This window comes from Ursus arctos, chromosome X (genome assembly GCF_023065955.2).
Source record: "Ursus arctos isolate Adak ecotype North America chromosome X, UrsArc2.0, whole genome shotgun sequence".
NCBI classification, from domain to species: Eukaryota; Metazoa; Chordata; class Mammalia; order Carnivora; family Ursidae; genus Ursus; species Ursus arctos.
In genome coordinates, this window is record NC_079873.1 from 40,452,927 (window position 1) to 40,475,172 (window position 22,246).

Here is a 22,246-nt window from a genome sequence, read left to right on the forward strand (position 1 = left end):
TATTTATTTATTTGACAGAGAGAGTACAAGCTGGGGAGAGAGGCAGAGGGGGAGGGAGAAGCAGACTCCCTGCTGAGCAAGGAGCTGGATGTGGGGCTCCATCCCAGGACCCTGGGGTCATGACCTGAGCCAAAGGCAGATGCTTAACTGACTGAGCCATCCAGGTGCCCTCTTTGTTTTGTTTCTTAAATTCCACATATGAGTGAAATCATATGATAATTGTCTTTCTCTGATTGACTTATTTCACTTAGCATAATACCCTCTAGTTCCATCCATATTGTTGCAAATGACAAGATTTCATTTTTTTGATGGCTGAGTAATATTCCATTGTATATATATACACCACATCTTTTTTTTTTGAAGATTTTATTTATTTATTTGAGAAAGAGAGCACGAAGCTGGGGGGAGAGGCAGAGCGAGAGCAGACTCCCCCTGAGCAGGGAGCCTGTTGTGGGGCTCGATCCCAGGACCCTGAGATCATGACCTGAGCCAACGGCAGCCGTTTAACTGACTGAACCACCCAGGCACCCCCACATCTCCTTTATCCATTCATCTGTCAATGGACATCTGGTCTCTTTCCACAGTTCGGTTATTGTGGACTTTGCTGCTATAAACACCGGGGTGCAGGTGCCCCTTCGGATCACTATGTTTGTATCTTTGGGGTAAATACCTAGTAGTGCAATTGTTGGGTCATAGGGTAGCTCTACTTTTAACTTCTTGAGGAACCTCCATACTGTTTTCCAGAGTGGCTGCACCAGCTTGCATTCCCACCAACAGTGTAAGAGGATTCCCCTTTCTCCACATCCTCTCCAACATCTGTCATTTCCTGACTCGTTAATTTTAGCCATTCTGACAGGTGTGAGGTGGTATCTCATTGTGGTTTTGATTTGTATTTCCCTGATACCGAGTGATGTTGAGCATTTTTTCATGTGTCTGTTGGCCATTTGTATGTCTTCCTTGGAGAAATGTCTGTTCATATCTTCCGCTCATTTCTTGATTGGATTATTTGTTTTTTGGGTGTTGAGTTTGATAAGTTCTTTATAGATTTTGGATACTAGCCCTTTATCTGATAAGACATTTGCAAATATCTTCTCCCATTCTGTCGGTTGTCTTTTGGTTTTGTTGACTGTTTCCTTTGCAAAAGCTTTTTATCTTGATGAAGTCCCAGTAGTTCATTTTTGCTTTTGTTTCCCTTGCCTTTGGAGACACGTCTAGCTAGAAGCTGAGGTCACAGAGGTTGCTGCCTGTGTTCTCCTCTAGGATTTTGATGGATTCCTGTCTCACATTTAGGTCTTTCATACAAGATACTCATTTAATTACAAAGGGGAAATAGTACCTTTACAATGGAGAAACCTGGAAGGCACCACCTTAATCAAACGATCAAAGCTAACACTAACAATTTTGCAATTAACCAATACTTTGAGCTTCCGGATAGCCGAGAAGAACACAGTCACTTCTGTGGAATTCCTGTCAAAAATGCATAATCCAAATCAAATCCTGAGGAAACATCAGATAAACACAAATTGAAGGACATTCTTGCAAAGAACTGCCCTGTGCTCTTCAAAAACATTAAGATCATGCAAGTTAAGAGAAGACCGAGACATTGTTCCAGATTGAAAGAGATTAAAAAGACCAGATAACAGAATGTATCTTGTGACCTAGGATTTCCTTTAACTACAAAAGGACATGAGCGAAATAGGTGAAGGGGATTAAGAGGCACAAACTTCCAGTTATAAAATAAGTCACAGGGATACAGCATCAGGGGTAGGATCGATAGCATTCTAATAGCGTTGCATGGTGACAGATGATAACTACACTTGCAGAATAGTCAAATCACTGCAGGTACACCTGAGATTGACCGTAACATTGTATGTCAACTATACTTCATTTTAAAAAAAAAAAGGACATTATTGACACACTCACTAGGATGGCTATAATCAAAAAGTCAAATAACAAAGTGTTGGTAAGGATGTGGATAAATTGGAATATTCATACTCCGCTGGTGGGAATGGAAGAAAATGTCCTTGTTCTTAGTAAATTCATATTAAAGTATTCAGTTGAAAGGGTATCACACCTGCAACTACTATTAAATAGTTTAGAAAAGGGGCACCTAGGTGGCTCAATCAGTTAAATGTCTGCCTTCGACTCAGGTCATGATTCCAGGGTCCTGGGATCAAGTCCTGCCTGGGGCTCCTTGCTCAGTGGACAGCCTGCTTCTCCCTCTGCCTGCCGCTCCCCCTGCTTGTGCTCTCTCTCTCTCTGTCTCTCTCTGACAATAAATAAATGAAATCTTAAAAAATATATAAAAATAGTTTAGAAAAAATATAGAGATGATAGAGATATAAAGGCAGAGACAAAGAAACAGAGAGATAAATATGTTGTTATTATGAGACTTTGCTTTTTTTTTTTGCCAATCTAATAAATGAAAAATGGGATCTCGTTGTCTTAATTTGCATTTCTTTAATTACGGGGAGGCCATTTAAAATGCCCCAGAAACCATAATCTGGAATGACCACAAAGGCTAAAAGATCTGACAGCTCTCCCACCCTCTACCAAGCTCCAGTGATAAGAATATGAAACCCCACATCTCGTAGATGTGAAATGGTATCTAACTGTTGGTTTAATTTTTTTAAAGATTTTAGTTGTTTATTTGACAGAGAGAGCACAAGCAGGGGGAGTGGGGAGAGGGAAAAGCAGGCTCCCCGCTGAGCAGGGAGCCCGATGTGGGCCTCGATCGCAGGACCCCGGGATCATGACCTGAGCTGAAAACAGAGGCTTAATGGACTGAGACACCCAGGCGCCCCTGAATGTCATTTTAATTTTGCATTTCACTGACAACTGAAGAGATCAGTGAATTTTTCATATACTGTACGTGTTGGTCATTTCAGGTGTCTTCTGCTCTGAATTAACCTACTTGTGTCCGCTGTCCATTTTCTAGTGTGTTGTTTGTCTTTTTCTTATTGATTTGTAGGCGTCCTTTAGATGTCCTAGAGTCTAGATACTAGTTCTTTGTCACACACATCAAAAGACTAGATGGAAACAATTCAGTCTGTGAAGCTCAGGGTCATCCCAGTGAAGATCTTCCAGTTTAAATGCTAGGTCTTACAACTAAGGGAAATATTTCTGGCATATGGCATGGGTCATTCTTGACTCTACTTGAGTATGTTTGAAAGCTGAGGAAAAAATTAAAATGATAAATCAAAAAATGTATGGTCTGTATCTGCTGTTAAGGAAAGGAATTAGTGTTTGTGCAAAGGACCATGTAATTATTCATTATATATGTTTACACATATAATGTGTTAAATATTTTTCACTTGTAATACATGAATATTAATTTTATGAGTTAAAGGTCTATTTAACTTTAACATTTTTTTTTGTTTTTTTAAAGATTTTATTTATTTATTTGACAGAGAGAGAGAGAGAGAGAACAAGCAGAGGGAGCAGAAGAGGGAGAGGGAGAAGCAGGCTCTCTGCTAAGCAGGGAGCGGGAGGTGGGCTCTGTCCCAGGGCCTTGGGATCTTGACCAGCCCAAGGCAGACGCTTAACCCACTGAGCCACCCAGACCCCCCTATGTTAACATTTTTTAAAGATATGAGGCATCCATTTCTCTTCAACTGCCATTGGTATTTCCAAGCAAAGAACTGGTAATCCCACTCTTTTGTTTAAGAGAAAGGGACACTGAAGCCCGGTGTTTTATCAATCTGATTAGACCCTGTTTTCCTTAGTTCCTCAGGTCACGGTGGGGTCCAGCTTGACCTGGGCTTCCTTTTCTCTTCCAACTCACGCTAAACATGCAGTATGTGCCCAATAAATGCCCCCTTTGTAATAATAAACCCTTCATCAGCCTAGGGACAGAGTGGAGTGTCCAGACGCTGCAGAGTAAGGGAGGTAGACACCAGGTGCTGCATAAATCCTCAGTGTTGGTGCAGATGGAACCCAAAAGAAATCATTGTTGGGGGCACGGTACGTGCTTTTTAAACATGCTCCCGGATCGGATCGATGCTCTGTACTAGCCTCCTAGTTCACAGGGAACACTCCCTAGCTGCTGGGGTCACCCTCGGGGCAGGAGTGAGTCCAGTAGGGAGTTATGCAGGCCTATCCGTTCTCAACGACAACCCAAGTGCTCACGAGGAATCCCCAGGGGAAGCAGAGGCGCCTAATTCGTGCTCCTAGGTGACACAGTAATTATGCTTCTGGCCCGTCTCTGGGGGTGGGTAGGGCTGGAGATTCCTTTAGTTCCCTCACCGGATGGGGAAGAAGAGATCTCGATTTATTTTCCCATCTGTGAAACGGGGGGCGGGGGGGGGGACAAAAGTGGCCAGAAGACTTGCGCGGGTGGGCAGTCTGGCCCTGTCGCGGGAGCGGGCTTTCCTTCTCCCTCCCCCGTCTCTCCCGTCTCAGCTTCTTCAAGGAGTAGGAATTTGACGATTGCCAAGTTTGTTCCCGGGCCGCCAGAAGACCTCCCGACGCGAATCCTCAAGGGGCTGGAACAGCCCCAAGAAGCCGGATAGGTGCGGGCGCGAACGTTCCGCGCGCCGACGTCCTCCCGCGCCCCGCTCCTCTCAACCTCCCGCTCCTCCTTCCCTCGCTCCTCCGGCTCCCCCTCCTCCTCCGTCCCCGCCCCTCTCCTGCCCTCCCATTGGCCGAGCTGCCCGGCCGGGCCTCCCCGGGATTTAAAGGGCCCGCTCTCCGCGCCGCCCAGGGAGCCGCAGCTGGTCCCGGCCTTGCGGCCTGCGGGGGAGGCTGCCCGGAGGAGGCGGCGACGGTGGCGGCGGCGGTGCGTCCCCGGCCCCCAGGACCGCGGCTTCCTTCCTGCCAGGTAAGTCGGCAGCGGTGCGCGTGCGGCTGCCCGGCTCCCATCCTGAGCCGGCCTCCCCGCGCGGGGCTGCAGCGCGTGTCCTGGGGCCCCCTCTCCATCACCTTTCCCTCTGCTCCAATTGCTACATCCCCTACTGCCAACTTCACCTCCCTGCAGCTCCCGAGCCTGGACAGAGCTTTGTTGGCGGCTGCAAGAGGCCAGGTGGGGGTGAGATGGGGCGCGCGGGGGATACAGGACACCCCCCACATCCGTAGAAGAAGAGATGCACACGGCCCCCAAGTGTCACAGGATCTCCCTCTTTGCCCTCCACACAGAGTGACTCTACCTTGGAAACCAGGGGGGCCCCCCCATTTGATATGTGGGCCTAGAATATGCACTGTTCAATTACATCGGACCCGGACTGTTCACAGCATACAAGAGACACGGGTCCTTCATTCTCCACAGGTCATGGGCTGTGTGTGTACACCCAGGACGCCCATTCACACACACAGTTGGTGGCTCAGTCTGATGTACCTGACATTCACACCCTTCCCCAGCCCCTCAGGACCGTGTCTCCACACGGACAGCCCCAAACTGAAATCTGAGTGTTCGAGTCTATCCCTTGAGCACGGTCTGCCCCGTGGACATCCTGGCTCCCTCTCTCCTTACTTTGACAGGTCTCTCCATCTGTCCTTCCATCCGTGGGGGTCCGCAATGGCCACCTTCAGCCGCCAGGAATTTTTCCAGCAACTGCTGCAGGGCTGTCTCCTGCCTACTGCCCAGCAGGGCCTTGACCAGATCTGGCTGCTCCTTGCCATCTGCCTCGCCTGCCGCCTCCTCTGGAGGCTTGGTAAGTGTTTGCCCCGCCAGGTGCCACCCCTCGAGGCCATACCACACATACCGTATTCACCCATCCCGAGCCGCATTTTATCCTGCTACATCTTGCCATGCCAAGCCAGACGCCAATGTGTCTAGCCCACCACATCTCACCAGCCCAGGGACCATTCCATTACACCACGTCCCGCTGTGCCCAGCCACCCCATGCCACACCACACCAAGCCACGTCCTGCCATGGCAAGCCATGTCTTTCAGTATGCCTGAGTTCTGGGATTCTAGAAAGCTGAGTTTCTTGGACCTTCGGATCCTGAAATGTCTCCATCCCAAGGTTACAAGATTCTGGAATGCTGATGTCAGCTATGGAATCCCAAAGTACCGCGTTACAGGATTTGGGCATTCTGACAAATTGAAATTCTCACATTTTAGCCTTCCAAAATGCTGGCATTCTGGATTTCGAGAATCAGAGCATGATGAGATTTCTGGATTGTAGGATTCTGGAATGTTTCCACAGTCGTGGCCAGCCTATATCCAAATGATAAGATTAAAAGTTCCCAAATTTCCTATAGGATGCTGAGAATTTTGGAAATCTGAGATTCAAAGGTTCTATGCTTTCTTTTTCTCTTCTTTTCTTTTTTTTTTAAGTTTACTTAAGTATTTTTTTTAGTAATCTCTACACCCAACGTGGGGCTCGCACTCACGACCCAAGATCAAGAGTTGCACTCTCCACGAACTGAGCCAGCCAGGCGCTCCCCCTTTTTTTCTTTTATTTTAAATGGATGTTTTTTCCCCAGGTTCATCATTTTGAGATATTTCGAAGTTACCGAAAAGTTAAGCTGAAAGAATAATGTTATGAGCACCTGTATATGCATTACCAGATTCTCCAACTGTCAACATCTTGACACGTTAGCTCTATCTATCTGTCTACCTACCCACCTATCATCTTCCTGAATCCTGTGAAGAACGTGCTGACACTTCACCCCAAACCCTTCAGTGTGAGCCCTCCCTCCCAAGAACAAGGACATCTTTCCCCAACAAGCACGCCCTCCAACCTCACCCCTCAAGAAATTTAATCTGGGGGCAGTAATAATTATCCAACATAAGTTGATATTCGCACTTCCCCCAGGGTTCCCAAAAATGTCTTTTATAGTTGTTTCTTTTCTTTAAACCCAGGCCCTGCCACCTTTCCGGCTCCCCAACACCCGCTTTGGGACCCCCCCAGCCCCCCCTCCGCTGCAGTCTCACCACATTCCAACCTCTGTTCTGCCCTCTGCCCAGTTGCCCTCCCTTCCTCCCAGCCCAGCCAACTTCCCTTTCTTGTCCTCTCTCTCTCTGTCTGTCTCCCCTCAGGGTTGCCATCCTACCTGAAGCATGCGAGCACCGTGGCAGGTGGGTTCTTCAGCCTCTACCACTTCTTCCAGCTGCACATGGTTTGGGTCGTGCTGCTCAGCCTCCTGTGCTACCTCGTGCTCTTCCTCTGCCGACACTCCTCCCATCGCGGCGTCTTCCTCTCGGTCACCATCCTCATCTACCTACTCATGGGGTATGGGTGTGAGTCCTCCTCCCCGCACCACCCAGGCCACTCCTCGGGAGGCTGTCCGGGAACAAGGAGGGCAGACGGGATTCCCGGAGGAGGGGGATCAGGGACACTGGTGCTTTCTGAAGGCTGTACGGGGACAGGCTGGCCTTGGGCTCCCCCTGGAGGAGGGAGTCCTGGAGAATGATTCCTCCGGGAGATGGTGCAGGACAGGGGTGTGTGGGGGGGTATAACCTTCACCTTACCTTGGTTTCCCCCACTTGGTGGTCTCTGAGACCGTGGGAGTCATGGAGCCAAGACCACCTTTTTTCCGTAGTGAAATGCACATGGTGGACACGGTGACGTGGCACAAGATGCGAGGTAGGCAGCCCCGGCCCTGTCGCCCGCCCCGGCCATCCTGCCCCGCTCCACAGCTCCTAATTCCCCCAACCCTGGCTGTCCTTCCCCGCTTTTCTCCCTCATCCGCCCGCCCCAGCGGACACGCGGGCCTCAGACTCCCCTTACATCTGTGTCTCTCTCTCCCATGCCTCCCCCCCCACCCCGCCCCATCCATCTGTCTGTCCTAGCTCATGTACGCACGCGCCTGACACTTGAGTCAGGGCGTCTGCTGGTCCTGGGCCCGCCTGCTCACCTGCCTGTCTGACACTGTGCCCACCTGTCCACACTTGACCTCCTCTTTTCCTACCACCTCTCACCCGGTGCTCCCCATTCCCCCATGCGGACCTGCTCTTTGCCTGTCCACTTGACCATGGGCACCACACATAGGGGCCCAGATGATCGTGGCCATGAAGGCGGTGTCTCTGGGCTTCGACCTGGACCGGGGCGAGGTGGGTGCAGTGCCCTCGCCCATGGAGTTCATGGGCTACCTCTACTTCGTGGGCACCATCGTCTTTGGGCCCTGGATATCCTTCCACAGCTACCTCCAGGCTGTCCAAGGCCGCCCGCTGGTGAGGTCCTGGGTGGACAGGTGGGCAGGGACTGTGGGAGCCACCGTGGGGCAGTGTTCATGGAGCCTTGATCCCCACAGAGCCGCCGATGGCTGCAGAAGGTAGCCCGGAGCCTGGCGCTGGCCCTGCTGTGCCTTGTGCTCTCCACCTGTGTGGGCCCCTACCTCTTCCCATACTTCATCCCCCTTGATGGTGACCGCCTCCTTCGCAAGTGAGCACAGCCTTCGAGGCCTCTGCCCAACAGTGAGGGGGTTGGGTAGGGACCTGGGGTCTCCCCAGCTCTGAGCCTGTCTCTTAATTCCTCTATCTGTCTTCTGTTACTACAGCAAGAAACGCAAAGCCAGGTAAATGACGGCAGGTGCTAAGGGCGAGTGGGGCTGACTGGGGGTTGGGGGGGCGCAGTCTGTAGCCGGTTTGTTCTGTAAGTCCGAGGCTGTCTGACCATCTGTCCCATGACTAGACAGAGACTGAGTGTCTATGGCTGTTGTCTGACCACGATTGGCTCTGTGACTCCGTACGACTGACACTGTGCCTGGCTATCCATCTGGTCCTCTGTTAGGAACAAGTTACGTGACGACAATGAGGAGTGACAAGCGTGTACTGGTGGGTGATGCTGACCTGCCTGTGACGCTGCCTAGGGGTGTATGTGGGTCGTTTGCCTGTCAGCCACTCACCGTCCTTGTGGGACTGGTGTTCTGGCTGTCTCGCTGTGCCGTTGTCAAGGATGGGATGTGTGCCTGTCGCTGGATAAGATAAAGCTGGGTCGTCTGTGACTCTGGCTGGGAATGGGTCTGACCATACGTAGCCTGTTGTGTGCCTGTCTGTGATGGATTCCACCTGTGAGCCTGCCTTCTCTAGCTGCCTGGTGTTGTCTGGCTGAGGGCTCATGCCCGACCATGTGTCTGTGCCTGTCTGTGGGACCGACCAGCCACCTCTTGGTGTGACTGTAGGATTTCATCCAGCTGTTCATATGACCCAGTACCCCACTCACTGGCCGCTGATGGTGTCTGATGCTGAGTGAGGCTCCCCAAAGGGTGGAGTGACTTGCCCAGTGTCACCCAGCTAAGCAGCAGGGCAGTATGCGCAGGCCTGATTCCAGAACCTACACATTTTCCTGGACGCGGTCTGTTTTCCACCATGTCTGATTGTACAGCTGACAGGATGACTGGGTTGGGTGTAGTATTGTGTACGTGTGCAAAGCAGGGTGCTTGGTGGTGTCCGTGCCTAAGTAAAGGACCCTGGCGTATCTCACAGTCACTGGATCAGACTGGAGAGCTGTGGGGCTGGGAGTCTGATAGTGTTTGTGTCTGGCCACATGTCTGTGTCAGTGTGTGGCATGGTGAGGTCGGGCCTCTGACAGTGGCTGCATCTGGATGTCTGGCCACGTGAGGCTCTAGGACTGTGTCATACTGTAGGGCAGCTCACACTTCTGTTTGAGGTGCGTGAAATTAACTGACGGTGTACGTATGCGTGTGACTCTTTTGCCGCCATGTTTCTGTCTTGTCTTGTCTACAAACAACTCCGGCCAGCCTCCAGGTCCTCTCTGACTCTCTTTCCTTTCTTCTCTGCTGCCCTCCTGACCCCTGGGGGCCCTAGGGGCACCATGGTAAGGTGAGTCTGCAGAGTGGGGCTGGGGATGCGACACATGGCGGGGTGTCATGCCGGGGCCTAGGAGTGATCCCTCTCTCCCCCGCTGCTTTCTCCCCAGGTGGCTGCGAGCCTACGAGAGTGCTGTCTCCTTCCACTTCAGCAACTATTTTGTGGGCTTTCTGTCCGAGGCCACGGCCACGTTGGCAGGGGCCGGCTTCACCGAGGAGAAGGATCACCTGGAATGGTGGGGAGGGCTGGGGGGCTCCCCCTCCCACGGGGTGCTGCCTAGAGGAGCTGCAGGGAGGGGGGAGGGAGTCCCAGGGGAGGGAACAGCCAAGACAAAAGTATGGAGGTTAGATGGATGGGTTGAGACCCCAAATGAATTTGCAGGTCTCTTTTGCCTACAGGGACCTGACGGTATCCAAGCCACTGAACGTGGAGTTGCCCCGGTCCATGGTGGAAGTTGTCACGAGCTGGAACCTACCCATGTCTTATTGGCTAAATAACTGTGAGTCACCAAGTGACCACTTCAAGAGAGTTGGGAGTCCTCAACCCAGGCCCTTTCCCATTCACATAACAAACATTTACTGAGAACCTATTGTGTACTAGGCACTGAAGATACTGCAGGGACCAGAAAAACAAAACAAAACAACAACAACAAAAAACAAAGTCCCTGGCCCCCGTAGAGCTGGCATTTTTGCGGGGAGAGCAGACAGTAAGAGGAAGAAAATACATAATAGTTCAAGTGGTGACAGGTGCTATGGTTAAAAAATGAAGCAGGTAAAGATGATCTGGAAGTGTTCGCAGGAGTGGGGGGAGGAGTGTTGCAATTTTAAATAAATTAGCCAGAGCAAGTCCCACTGAAGAGATGGCATTTGAGCAAAGACCTGAGCAAGGTGAAAGAACAAGCAATGCCGATGTGGGGGGGAGTGTAACAGATGGCAGGAACAGCCGGTGCAAAGGCCCTGAGGCAGCATACTGGGCACGGCTGAGGAACAGGGAGGAGACTGGTGCAGTGGGAGCAGATTGAGCAAGGGGACCAGTGGCAGGAGGTGAGGGCAGAGAGGTGACAGGGGCCTGGAAGGCTTCACTGGCCACAGGGAGGACTTGGGCTTTTTCTCTGAGAAATGGAGCCACAGCACGGGAGTGAGCAGAGGAGGGCTGAGGGCCGACTTGGGTTGTAACAGGGCCCTCTGGCTGCTGTGAGAGCAGACAGGGTGGAGAAGGTGAAGAGGTCACTGCACTAGTCCAAGCGAGCTATGGCGGTAGTGGCAGTGGACATGGACAAAAGAGGTCAGATTCTAGATAAATTCTGAAAGTGGAATTGACAGGATTTGCTGAGAGTTTGGTTGTGGGAATGGGGGGGGGGCGAGCAAGGGTGAGTCTAGGTTTTTGCCCTGAGGAACTGGAACAGTAGACTTGACATTGGCTGAACTTGGGGACACTATGGGAGGCGCAGTTTGGGAGGGAAGATTGGGAGCTAAGTTCTGGACATGGGACGTTTGGGGCCATTATAAAGAACTTATCCTAGGGGCTGCGACAGGCTGTGGGTTCCTCACCTTGCCCTCTGGCCTGCCGGGAAGGGCAGAGGGGATCCCAGGAGACTTTTGACCCGCATCTTCCCCTTTCAGATGTTTTCAAGAATGCTCTCCGCCTGGGGACCTTCTCAGCCGTGCTGGTCACCTATGCAGCCAGTGCCCTCCTGCACGTGAGCAGGGCAGAGCGGGATGTGGGGTGGGGAGAGCTGGGCAGCAGGGCCTCCTCCTTACTCACCTCATTGCCCCCTGGGCCCTCCAGGGCTTCAGCTTCCATTTGGCTGCGGTGCTGCTGTCCCTGGCGTTTATCACTTACGTGGAACACGGTGAGTGCCAAGCCCAACCCAGCAGGTGGGATGGAAGGTGGGGGCAGGGCTAGAACACTGTCCCCTGAGGCTAACCTGACCCCCTTACCTCCTGGCATCCACCCCAGTCCTCCGGAAGCGCCTGGCTCGGATCCTCAGTGCCTGCGTCTTGTCGAAACGGTGCCCACCAAACTGTTCGCACCAGCATCGCTTGGTGAGGGTTCAACCCGGGCAGCCTCATGCCCAGCACTCCCCCTCAAAAACGTTACTTCTGTCTCCATCCTATATCTGTCTCAGGGTGCCCAGCTTCCTCTTCTGGTGCCTGAGCCATCCCCAGAACCTCACTTCTATTCACTGGCATCCATTTCTCTCACAAACATTTATCAAGCACCTGCTGTATACACACCTGGCATCCGTCCCCCACCCCCAGTGAACATTTATAGAGCACCTGCTGGCATCAGGCACTGTTCTAGGCACTGGAGACACAGCGATGAACAAAACAGACTCAAGTCCCAGCCCTATGGGACAAGCATTTTAAGGGAGGGGGCGGTTAGTGGTTTCAATTTTAAATAAGAAAGTGACTTTTGAGTTCTTTAACTGACGGAGATGAGGAAGAGAAGCATTCCAGGCGAAGAGAGAACAACGGGTGTAAAAGCTCTGAGGTGGGAGAGAGCCTGGAATATTTGAGGAACAAGGAGACCAGTGTGGCTTGAGCAGAGCGAGCGAGGGGGGAGACTGGTGGGTCTTGTAGGTCATGGTGGGGATTTGTTTCTGTTTGTTTTTGCATTGTTTGTGATAAGAAATCTGGACCACCTCAGATTCTGATAAACTCGCGTCTCCCTCTGGATGCCCTCAGGCTAAAAGTACCCTCATCCTTGGCTACCTCTTGAGTTCCTGTAGGAAGATCCAAACCATCTTATTCCTACCCTGGGGGGTGCCTTGTGCCCTGGACATCCTCATTCCTGGGACCCACTGGGCCTTGTGCATCTCCCTGGGCTCCCCTGCCCAGGTGGGGCTGGGGACAGTGAGTAGATACAGCTGCCAAGCGTATCCATCTGTCCCCCACAGGGCCTGGGGGTGCGAGCCTTAAACCTGCTCTTTGGGGCCCTGGCCATCTTCCATCTGGCCTACCTGGGCTCCCTGTTTGATGTCGATGTGGATGACACCACAGAGGAGCAGGTGAGGTGGGGCCCTGGGCTGGAGGTTACTTAGGGATGAGCTCCCTGCTCATGGGAACCATGATAACAAAGGTGAAGAGGCCGAGGCACTGAGGACCTTGTGTCCTGTGTCTATCTAGCTTACGAAGCTAGGGCTCCTCGCTCCTTCTTTCCCGGAGTCCTGGTTGATTCGTCCTGTTGGGGCTCTTATTAGGGTGAAGCATGCAAACTCTGTTTATTTTACTTATAAAATTTATTTCATAGAGAAGGAGTGCAAAATCCAGGTTTTAAAAGATTTTATTTTCTTATTTGAGAGAGAGAGAGAGAGAGAACAGGAGTGGGGAGAGGGGCAGAGGGGGAGGGAGAAACAGTCTCCCTGCCGAGCAAGGAGCCCAATGTGGGGGCTCAATCCCAGGACCCCGGGATCATGACCTGAGCTGAAGGCAGCCTCTTAAACCGACTGAGCCACCCAGGCGCCCCCAGGTTTTACTTTTCAAAAAATTAATTACTTCACCATATTTTTGTTTAGGTAGAATTCGCAAGGTTTCTTTCTTACTTAATTAAAGAAGTATTTTTACTCAGGTTGAATGTGCAAACTCTGGATTCTGTTTTAAAAATGTACATTAAAATGTATGTACTATTTTTATTCATGTGGCGTATGCACATTCCAGATTTTACTCCTTTTTAAATGAAAGACAGTTTTAAAAATACTGTTTCTTCATATGGCTCTTGCAGGATCCAGGTTTTGCTTCTCTTTTAGTTGAATTTTTTTTTATTTTTAATTGAAAATAAAACTTTTATTTTCTATTTTGTCATTAAAAACAATTTTTAATCTTCATTCAGGTTGAGTGTGCAAAATCTGGGTTTTGTTTTATTTTTAGTAAAACGTTTAAAAATAGTTAATGCATGTATCACAAGGTTCAAAAACAAAACAGTATGCAAGATGTTCAGGGAAAAGTCTTGCTCCTACTGTCTACTTCCTCCCCTCTTGCAGGTAATTACTTTTATTCATTTTATTAAAATGAATTAAAAGAATCCTTCTAAAATATAAGCACAATAGTATATTTTAATTCCCTCCCCCACTCTAGGTTTTACCCTAAAATAACTCATGAATGATACTGTTCTGCATGTAGCTGTTTTCACATAATAGTTCTTGAAAATCTTCCGCATAAGTACATGGAATGTCCTCATTCGTTTTCCGATGCAAGGATACAACAGTATGACAGTGTCGTTTGTCCCTTATCAGTGAACACCCAGGCGATTTCCAGCTCTTTCTTACTGCAAATCGTGCTGCAGCAAGTAATAATACCCTCGTAGCCGTGCGGATTCACACAGGTGTGGACAAAACTATAGGATCTAGCCTTGATAGTTACAATGAAGTTACTTTTTTGCCTTCCCCCAGCAGTGTGTGACCATATCTGCCGCCCTACCAACAGAGTACCTCTCAGACTTCCTGGATAGGTTTGCCGTTTTGAGAGGAGGAAGATTATGAGTGAAGCTGAGTATCTTTTCATACATTTAAGAGCCACTGGGATTTTTCCTTCGTGAGAATGGCATACTCCCCTCCTTTGCCAGTTTTTTTCTTTTCAAAAAATCGATTTCTAGCAGTTCCTTCTATATTAGGGAGAGTACGGATCAGAGAATGGAATGGCCCTGTTTTGTTTTTAAAAATAGTTTTTAAAGGAGAAAACATGAAAGAGAAAAAAAAAACTACCTAAATCTGCTTGCCTTTTATATGTACCCAGTCTCTGGGGCCTCACCTGGGGTTACCATGGAGTCACAGAAATGTCCTTGAACAAAGGATGGGCTTTCCTGAGACCTTTTTTTGTTCTTGCCTAGTGGGACTGTCACCTCTTTCTCTCCCACAGGGCTACGGCATGGCATACACTGTCCACAAGTGGTCAGAGCTCAGCTGGGCCAGTCACTGGGTCACTTTTGGATGTTGGATCTTCTATCGTCTCATAGGCTGAGGCACATCTGTGGACCCTCATAGCTCCCTCAAGACCCCTCCTCAGGGTGCCAGCTCTGATGGGGGATGAGGGAAGGCCCTATCTCTAATTCTGACCCCTCTCCATTCTTGACCCCCCCCAACACTCCTACACACACACACACACACACATACACACACACACACACACACACACACACAAACGCGATTTCCATGCCTGTCGATCCCCACTCCACCACAAGGCGGGAAGAGGGTGGTCCCTGACTGGGGCCTAGGGGTGGAGGATGCTTGGGGAAGCAGAGAGGGGGAGATCCAGGGCCTCCCCGCCTTCCTTCTCCCTTTTTATATACAGTTTGTTATTGTCAAATAAAAGTAGGAAAGATACAAAAGGCTCTTTCTTCACTGCTCAGTGGGGAATAGAATTGAGTGAGGAATGGGCACAGCACAGAGAAAGGTTTGGAAGCTGGAAATCATGAAGAGGGAGCAGGTTGTGATCGGTTCATGGTTAATTTATTATTGTTCAGGGTTGGCTGAAGAGCTGGAGGGCTGTACAGCTTGATTTGAGTGGAGCCAGGATAGACTGGATAGTTGGATGTGGAGGGGGGGGACCTGATACTAGCTGGCTGCAAAACTGACTGGTTTTCTGATTGGTTATTCTGACTAGGACAGAGAGGGGGAAAGCAAGACAGATGAAGAGTTCGTGCTTATTGGTCCTTAGGACTGAAGCTTGTGGGTTCTAATTGGATAGGAAGGTCTGGGATAAGTCTGGGTTCTGACTGACTGCGCGGCCTGGGGCGCCTGCTGGCTTAGAGTTACGGAATTCGGGTTGGCTCTTTAGAGTTGGCACAGGGAGACTAAGGGTCTTGGTGCCAATTGGCCAGCAAGGCGGAAGAGCCTGGGTTTTGACTAGTTCTGACTTTAAGTCGGGAGAGGTGGAGATGACCGCTGAGGAGTTCTGGGCGCCGAGGGAGAGGGCAGACGCACAGTGTGCAAGATGTGATCTGCCTGTCGTATTTAGTTTCCTTGCCGGTTCGGGCATTAGGAATGAAGACTGGTCCGGGAACTCACTAATTGCCTAAAAAACGAGAGCAAAGGTGAGCGAACACAGAGCAATGCCAACTGGACAGCAGATAAGGAAGATAAACAGCCGGTTTCCAATACGACTGACTGACAATGGGACAGGGAAATTGAAGCCAGCAATCGCTGCGTACGGGGTGCAGCCCCAAACCGCCCACCAACCTTGGCGGGTCCCTGCCTTCCCGCAGCTCCTGACTGGGTCTCAACCAACAGCGAAAATGGCACCACGCATGGGGGCGGGGCCGGCGGCACACAGAGAGCTGCTATTGGTTAGGAGCAGCACTGTGGCCGCCTTCCCAGCCCCCCCATTGGCCAGCTCCATAAGGTGAGGAACCTGAGGGGTAAGTCGCAACGAAGGTTTTTCCTCAGCCCGCGAGCTAGCCTAGGGAGATCCCGGAGTCTGTGAGCGACGCCGCCGCGATCACGCTGCTGGTAAGTGTCCTCCACCCAGCCTGCCACTCCATCCCCTAGCTCTCAACTGCTAAACAGCTGGCCCTCGACGCCGGCGCTAGATCCTTCCTCCCCCCGCCCCACGCGCGCGCGCGCGCGCGCGCGCGCACACACACACACACACACACACACACACACACACACACATACATACCCCCACCCACGCCCACCGCTCACCCTGCGCGCCTGCGCGAGACCCCCTGCTACCGTGCGGTTGTCCGGACGACAGAAGATCTGCCTTCTCATTGGGCAGCTGGCCCAGAGGCCTCTAATTCTAATTGGTGGTCTCTGTATTTGACCCTCGTTTTCCTGTTTAGAACTGCGTGCAAGAGCACTGCCTTCCGCTTTCTAATTTCTCTCGCAGGTTGGTGGCCTTATGCGATTTCAGGAAGGGTCTGGCTTTCCACACGCTGAACCTGAGGGCTGTAGTTCTGATTAGTTTTCTGTCTTTTGTCCTGCAGTTTCCAGGACTACGGGGGAGGGAATAGCTTTCTGTTGAAAAATGCTAGACCCTGACCCCTGCAGTGGAACCCAGCCTGGTCGCTGTGTTTCCCCCAGCCGACTTTGGCCCCTGAGGGCGGGGACCACGCCTGGCCTCTGTATGTCCCCTACCAGGGCATGACCAATGAGAGCTGGGACCTAGTCTGGTTCTTGTGTCTGCCCACCAGACTGTGACCAATAAGGGCTAGAACCTGGCCTGGTTCCTGTGTCTTCCACATCATAGGACTCTTGGAGGACTGGAACAGACTTACAGTCATTATTTTAAAACAGCGTATAATTAGATTATTTTTAATCCAGTCTATTAACTGATAATTTTAGTCCATTTACATTTCTTGTGATAATTATTTGGATTTGATTTTATGATCTCATTCTGTGTTTTCTATTTGCTCACGTTTTTCTCTTTTTTTTCCTTTCTCCTTATCCACACACAGCCATCAGCCTACAAAGACATGACCACCAACGCCAGCCCCTTGCACCCGTACTGGCCTCGGCACCTGAGGCTGGACAACTTTGTGCCTAATGACTTCCCCACTTGGCATCTCCTGGCCGGCCTCTTCTCTGTGTCTGGGGTCTTGGTTGTGACCACATGGCTGTTGTCAAGTCGTGCTGCGGTCGTCCCCCTGGGGACTTGGCGGCGACTGTCCCTGTGCTGGTTTGCAGTGTGTGGGTTCATTCACATGGTGATTGAGGGCTGGTTCAGCCTCTACCACGAAGACCTACTTGGAGACCAAGCTTTCTTGTCCCAACTCTGTGAGTCCTGAGTTCTTTGATTTGCTGTGGGAGGGAATTTTCTGGGCAGGGATTGGCTTAGATGTTTGTCCACCCACCAACTCTAACATTAATTTATTTTAAAAATTTATTCAACTTTTTTATTGGATATATATTCATATGGGTCAAAAAAACCATTTAAAGAGGTGTGCAGTGAAAATCTACCTTCTGTCCACCGAGTTTCTCTGGTTATTAACCAATGTTAATAATTTTATATGTTTTTTTCCAGGGTTTATTTACATAAAATTACACAGATAAGCCTCAGTTTGCTATTTGTAAAAGAGGGATAATGGTAATACCCAAATATATGTAAGTCACTTAGAGCAGTGTTGGCAGTGGCGCCTGGGTGGCACAGACGGTTAAGCGTCTGACTCTTGGTTTTGGCTCAGGTCATGATCTTGGGGTCATGAGATCGAGCCCTGTATCACGTTCTGAGCCCAGCATGGAGTCCACTTGAGATTCCCTCTGCTCCTCCCCCTCATGCTCTCTCTCTCTATCTCAAATAAATAAATAAATCTTTAAAAAGACTTTAAGAACAGTGTTGGCAGACAGTAGATGCCATAACTGTTTATCATTATCATCATCATCATCATCATTGTTTTTTTTCCCCTTCTGTGCAAACAAATGATAATACGGTATATATACCAATGAACTTTGCTTTTTTCCAACGTGGTCACTCCTTATCGGTTCATAAAAAGCTTTCAAAGCATAGATGTTATAGAATTATTTGACTTGTCCAGTATTTTTGGGTATTTCCCTCCGATCCTTTTTTTTAAGATTTTATTATTTATTTGAGAGAGAAAGAGAGAGAGAACAAGCATAGGGAGAGGGAGAAGCAGACTCCCCGCTGAGCAGGGAGCCTGACACAAGGCTTGATCCCGGGACTCTGGGATCATGACCTGAGCCGAAGGCAGACGCTCAACCAACTGAGCCACCCAGGCACCCCCAATCTTTTGCTATTATAAATAATATTCCTTTTGGCCTCATGAATAAATTCTTTTTCTGCTATTCTTTTTTTCCCAAAGATTTTATTTATTTATTTGAGAGAGAGCGCACGAGTGCATGAGAAGGGTGGAGGGGCAGGGGGAGAGGGAGAAAGAAGCAGACTGTCCACTGAGCGGGGAGCCAGACGCAGGACTCGATCCCAGGACTCCGGGATCATGACCCGAGCCGAAGGCAAATGCTTAACCAACCAAGCCACCCAGGCGCCCATAAAACTGCTATTCTTATATAACACTTTGATCTGACACAAGTCTGTGTGGAAATCTGCTTTCATTTCTCTTGGGTAAATATGGAAGAGAAGAATGGTAGATGTGTGTTTAACTTTATAAAAAACTGCCAAACTGTTTTTTAAAATGGCTGCACCATTTTATTTTCCCACCAGCAGTATATGGGAGTTGTAGTTCCTCCACATCCTCGCCAACACTTGGTATGGTCAGGTGTTTCTTCAATTTTAGTCGTAGTGGATGCAAGTGCTATCTCATTATGGTTTTAATTTGCTTTTTCTTAATACCTCATGAAAGTTTGAGCATGTTTCATATGTTTATTGACCATTTTGGAATCCTCTTTCGTGAAGAACCTCTTCTTGTCTCCTCCCTATTTTTATATTGAGTCGTCTCTCTTTCTTATTAATTCTCTGCTCATCCTTTCATTCACTCATCTGTTCATCTTTGTGCTTGCTTGCTCGCTGGCTTGTGCGCTCTCTCTCTCTCTCTCTCACACACACTCAGTCACTCACTGGCTACTTCACTCACCCCATCACCTACACTTAACCTTCTTTTATTCCACAATTATTGAATATCAGACAATCACAGCATTACTTACTGTTCTGTGTCAGGTCTGCACACATTATCTTGTATACATATGTTCACTCTAGAATCCAGACAGCTACCCCATTTCTCAGATGAGGAAACTGAGGCATGGAGAGGTTATGAAGCCATCTTACATGGGCCCTCGGCTCTCACACATCTGAGTTCCTTTTCTTGCCTTTATTCTTTATGTATGTCTCTTACCTTCTTCAGGGAAAGAGTATGCCAAGGGAGACAGCCGATACATCCTGTAAGTGTTTGCCTCCATCAGGGGAGACCTACATTGATTTCAGGGTGGTGGTGAGTTGGGGAGCACTAATGGTGTGCCCTGTGGGTAGATCACAGTAATGCCACTGTTCCCTAATCCTTTCTCCCCCTCCCACAGGAGTGACAACTTCACAATATGCATGGAGACCATCACAGCTTGCCTTTGGGGACCACTCAGCCTATGGGTGGTGATCGCCTTTCTCCGCCAGCAGCCCCTCCGCTTTGTCTTACAGCTCGTGGTCTCTGTAGGTGAGGAGAGGGCCCACGCTGGGTGCTGGAGGGGTTGATGGGGTATCCACAGGCACAGGGGTATCCCTGCAGGGAGCCTGTCTCAATTGTGCCAATCGAGGGCTGATTCAGGCTGAATGGCATCCTCCTGAGTTTCTGGAATAGCCATGACCCTCTCAGTCTGTGTTCTCAAGTGGGAAAGGTTCATTTCCCCTTCTTCTCCTTCATCACAGTGTCTCCTGTGAAGGTTACATGAGGTGGCGGGAAGCCCCTGGATCCTCCAGGATTAGGATTCTGAGCTCCCTTCATCTGACATTCAGTCCTCTTGTGTTCTTACATTGCTGGCTTTCTTTCGTTCTGGAATCCTGAGCGGTCTTGAATTAAAGGATTTTGAGCTTCCTTAAATTCTGGAGATAAGAACTCTCCTGAGTTGAGAATTCTTACTTTTCTAATGCCTTAAATTTTCCGCTCTATGATTTCAGAATTCTTAGCTCTCTAAATTTGGGAATCCTGAACTCTGAGACCTTGAATGATGACTTAGAAAATGCCTTGGAATAGCTTTTCCTTCTCACTGGGTTTCCCCTTCCCTTTCTGCCTCCCACAGGTCAGATCTATGGGGATGTGCTCTATTTCCTAACAGAGCACCGGGACGGATTCCAGCATGGGGAGTTGGGCCACCCACTCTACTTCTGGTTTTACTTTGTCTTCATGAACGGCCTGTGGCTGGTGCTGCCTGGAATCCTTGTGCTTGATTCTGTAAAGCAGCTCACTCATGCCCAGAGCATGCTGGACACCAAAACCACAAAAGCCAAGAGCAAGCTGAACTAAGAAGTAGTAGGCTGGGCTTGAACACTGGCCAATGAGGAACCCTCCACCAGGAAGAAGAGGCCAGTCCCACAGTTTGGAGTGACAAAGCAAATTGATCTGTCAAACTCAGGTTGATGGGTAAGCACCAGAAGGGCCAGAGGCAGGGTCAAGAAAGAAGCTGTGTGGAGCTACGGCCGGGAGCCACTGGGACAAAGGTATAGAAGAAACTAGAAGGGCCATGATGGTGGTAGTTTTCAAAATCAGGAAATAAAAGATCTTGACCCTAACACTGAGAGATCTTTAATTACTAACTCCAGAGTTGCCCTATGACTGACCCCACAAACCCTCCCTCACTCACTCATTTCACAGAGCACCGTTCTCTCAGCCATAGGCCCCCCATTATCATCACTTAGACCTCTAATCTATAAGCTCACAAACCCCCTATCACTGACCCCACAGAGTCCCATGATGACTAATTAGATCCATGAGACACCTATTATCTCTCTTAAGAAGTGATCATCCACTCACACTTTTGGTGTTCTCTCCAGAACACACTTTTGTCATTTTTTGTAATATGGACAGGCTGAGAACTTTCCAAATCTATAAGTTCTTCAGTTTACTCAACCTCTTGTCTCCTGATCAGGTGCTCCACAGACACCCCATCAAAAACTCCACAGATCTTTCCTCACCTCAGACTCCCCCATTACTCCAAAGACGTCCACCATCACTCACCCCATAGACATCCATCACTACCCTAAAGATCCCCATCACTCATCCCAGACACCCCACAAAACTCACACAAGACCCATCACTCACTTCACATATCCTATAACTTACCCCATCAGACCTCCAGTCATATACCCTACAACCCCATGACTCACCCCATAGCCCCCCCCCATCGTGTATAGCACAGACCCTCTCAGTCTCCCCACAAATCCCCTATCATTTACCCCATAGGCTATCATTACTTACCCTACAAACCCCCATAACTCACCTTGCAGAATTTGTCACCTCATACCCCACAGGTCCCCAATTACCCCACAGATCTTTCATCACTCACCCAACATCCTATTATCCTGCAGACCACCTATCATGTATCCACAGATTCCCATCATTTACCCCACAGATACCCGCACTCTGTAGACCCACCCCCATCACTCCTCCCATAGTCTCTGTGTCATTAACCTCATAGACCTTGAGTCATAAAACAAATGGGTACTTGAGGAATTTTGAGGAGATGACAAAGAATGAAAAAACTCAGATACCTGTGGACTGGCTCCTGGTGACCTGTGCAGAGCAGGACTTCAGTTCAAATCCTGGTTCTAATCAAGCCTACAGTATAGCTTTTGAGAAATGCCTCATTGTTAAAGCCAAAGCCAGGCACAGCCACCTTCTGTCCATTGCACTTAATTTCTGTGCCACTTACTATCCCTTTGACCTCGAGCCTGTTTCTCCCTGACCTTCAGTGCTCTCATGTAAAATTCTAATAAAAGTACCTACCTCATTGGATTTTTATGCAGATTAAATGAATTAATATATGTAGACCACCTGGCATACACTTTGTATTTGTTGAATGGAAGAATTTAAAAAAATGATAGAGAAAGTTCTCCCCAGAACTATGACAAGGACCTCCTTTTTTATCTCCTTGCTTCCAGTAAGTCTCTCCATCCAAGGCCCTCTCCACAACCA

General features: G+C 49.5%; 2 protein-coding genes across 4 annotated transcripts; both read left to right on the forward strand.

Annotated features, from left to right (window-relative positions):
• The first annotated feature begins 4,703 nt into the window (after window positions 1-4,703).
• PORCN (porcupine O-acyltransferase) lies at window positions 4,704-15,040 on the forward strand. Of its 2 annotated transcripts, XM_026513356.4 has the most exons (15): window positions 4,704-4,819; window positions 5,476-5,648; window positions 6,983-7,175; window positions 7,486-7,529; window positions 7,935-8,116; window positions 8,197-8,327; window positions 8,443-8,460; window positions 9,713-9,727; window positions 9,825-9,950; window positions 10,114-10,214; window positions 11,338-11,414; window positions 11,504-11,567; window positions 11,675-11,760; window positions 12,615-12,725; window positions 14,572-15,040. In XM_026513356.4, the coding sequence occupies exons 2-15, from the start codon at window positions 5,513-5,515 to the stop codon at window positions 14,671-14,673; spliced, it is 1,386 nt and encodes a 461-aa protein (XP_026369141.1). In that variant the 5' UTR covers window positions 4,704-4,819; window positions 5,476-5,512; the 3' UTR covers window positions 14,674-15,040. The 2 variants fall into 2 exon arrangements, with proteins under 2 accessions (XP_026369141.1, XP_026369139.1); XM_026513354.4 differs by lacking the exons at window positions 8,443-8,460; window positions 9,713-9,727.
• Window positions 15,041-15,217: 177 nt separating this feature from the next.
• Window positions 15,218-22,097, forward strand: EBP (EBP cholestenol delta-isomerase). Of its 2 annotated transcripts, none has more exons than XM_026513358.4 (5): window positions 15,218-16,542; window positions 17,111-17,429; window positions 19,469-19,505; window positions 19,641-19,771; window positions 20,355-22,097. In XM_026513358.4, exons 2-5 carry the CDS (start codon window positions 17,129-17,131, stop codon window positions 20,576-20,578), a joined length of 693 nt encoding a protein of 230 aa, XP_026369143.1. In that variant the 5' UTR covers window positions 15,218-16,542; window positions 17,111-17,128; the 3' UTR covers window positions 20,579-22,097. The 2 variants fall into 2 exon arrangements, with proteins under 2 accessions (XP_026369143.1, XP_026369142.1); XM_026513357.4 differs by having other exon boundaries at window positions 16,040-16,160.
• Window positions 22,098-22,246: the final 149 nt, after the last annotated feature.

Bases quoted from the DNA above. Each gene is read 5' to 3' on its own strand.
- PORCN (XM_026513356.4), top strand. From the start codon at position 5,513: ATGGCCACCTTCAGCCGCCAGGAATTTTTCCAGCAACTGCTGCAGGGC. The intron at 5,649-6,982 runs GTAAGTGTTTGC...GTCTCCCCTCAG, and splicing joins CCGCCTCCTCTGGAGGCTTG to GGTTGCCATCCTACCTGAAG. The intron at 12,726-14,571 runs GTGAGGTGGGGC...TCTCTCCCACAG, and splicing joins ATGACACCACAGAGGAGCAG to GGCTACGGCATGGCATACAC.
- EBP (XM_026513358.4), top strand. From the start codon at position 17,129: ATGACCACCAACGCCAGCCCCTTGCACCCGTACTGGCCTCGGCACCTG. The intron at 17,430-19,468 runs GTGAGTCCTGAG...TACCTTCTTCAG, and splicing joins AGCTTTCTTGTCCCAACTCT to GGAAAGAGTATGCCAAGGGA. The intron at 19,772-20,354 runs GTGAGGAGAGGG...TGCCTCCCACAG, and splicing joins ACAGCTCGTGGTCTCTGTAG to GTCAGATCTATGGGGATGTG.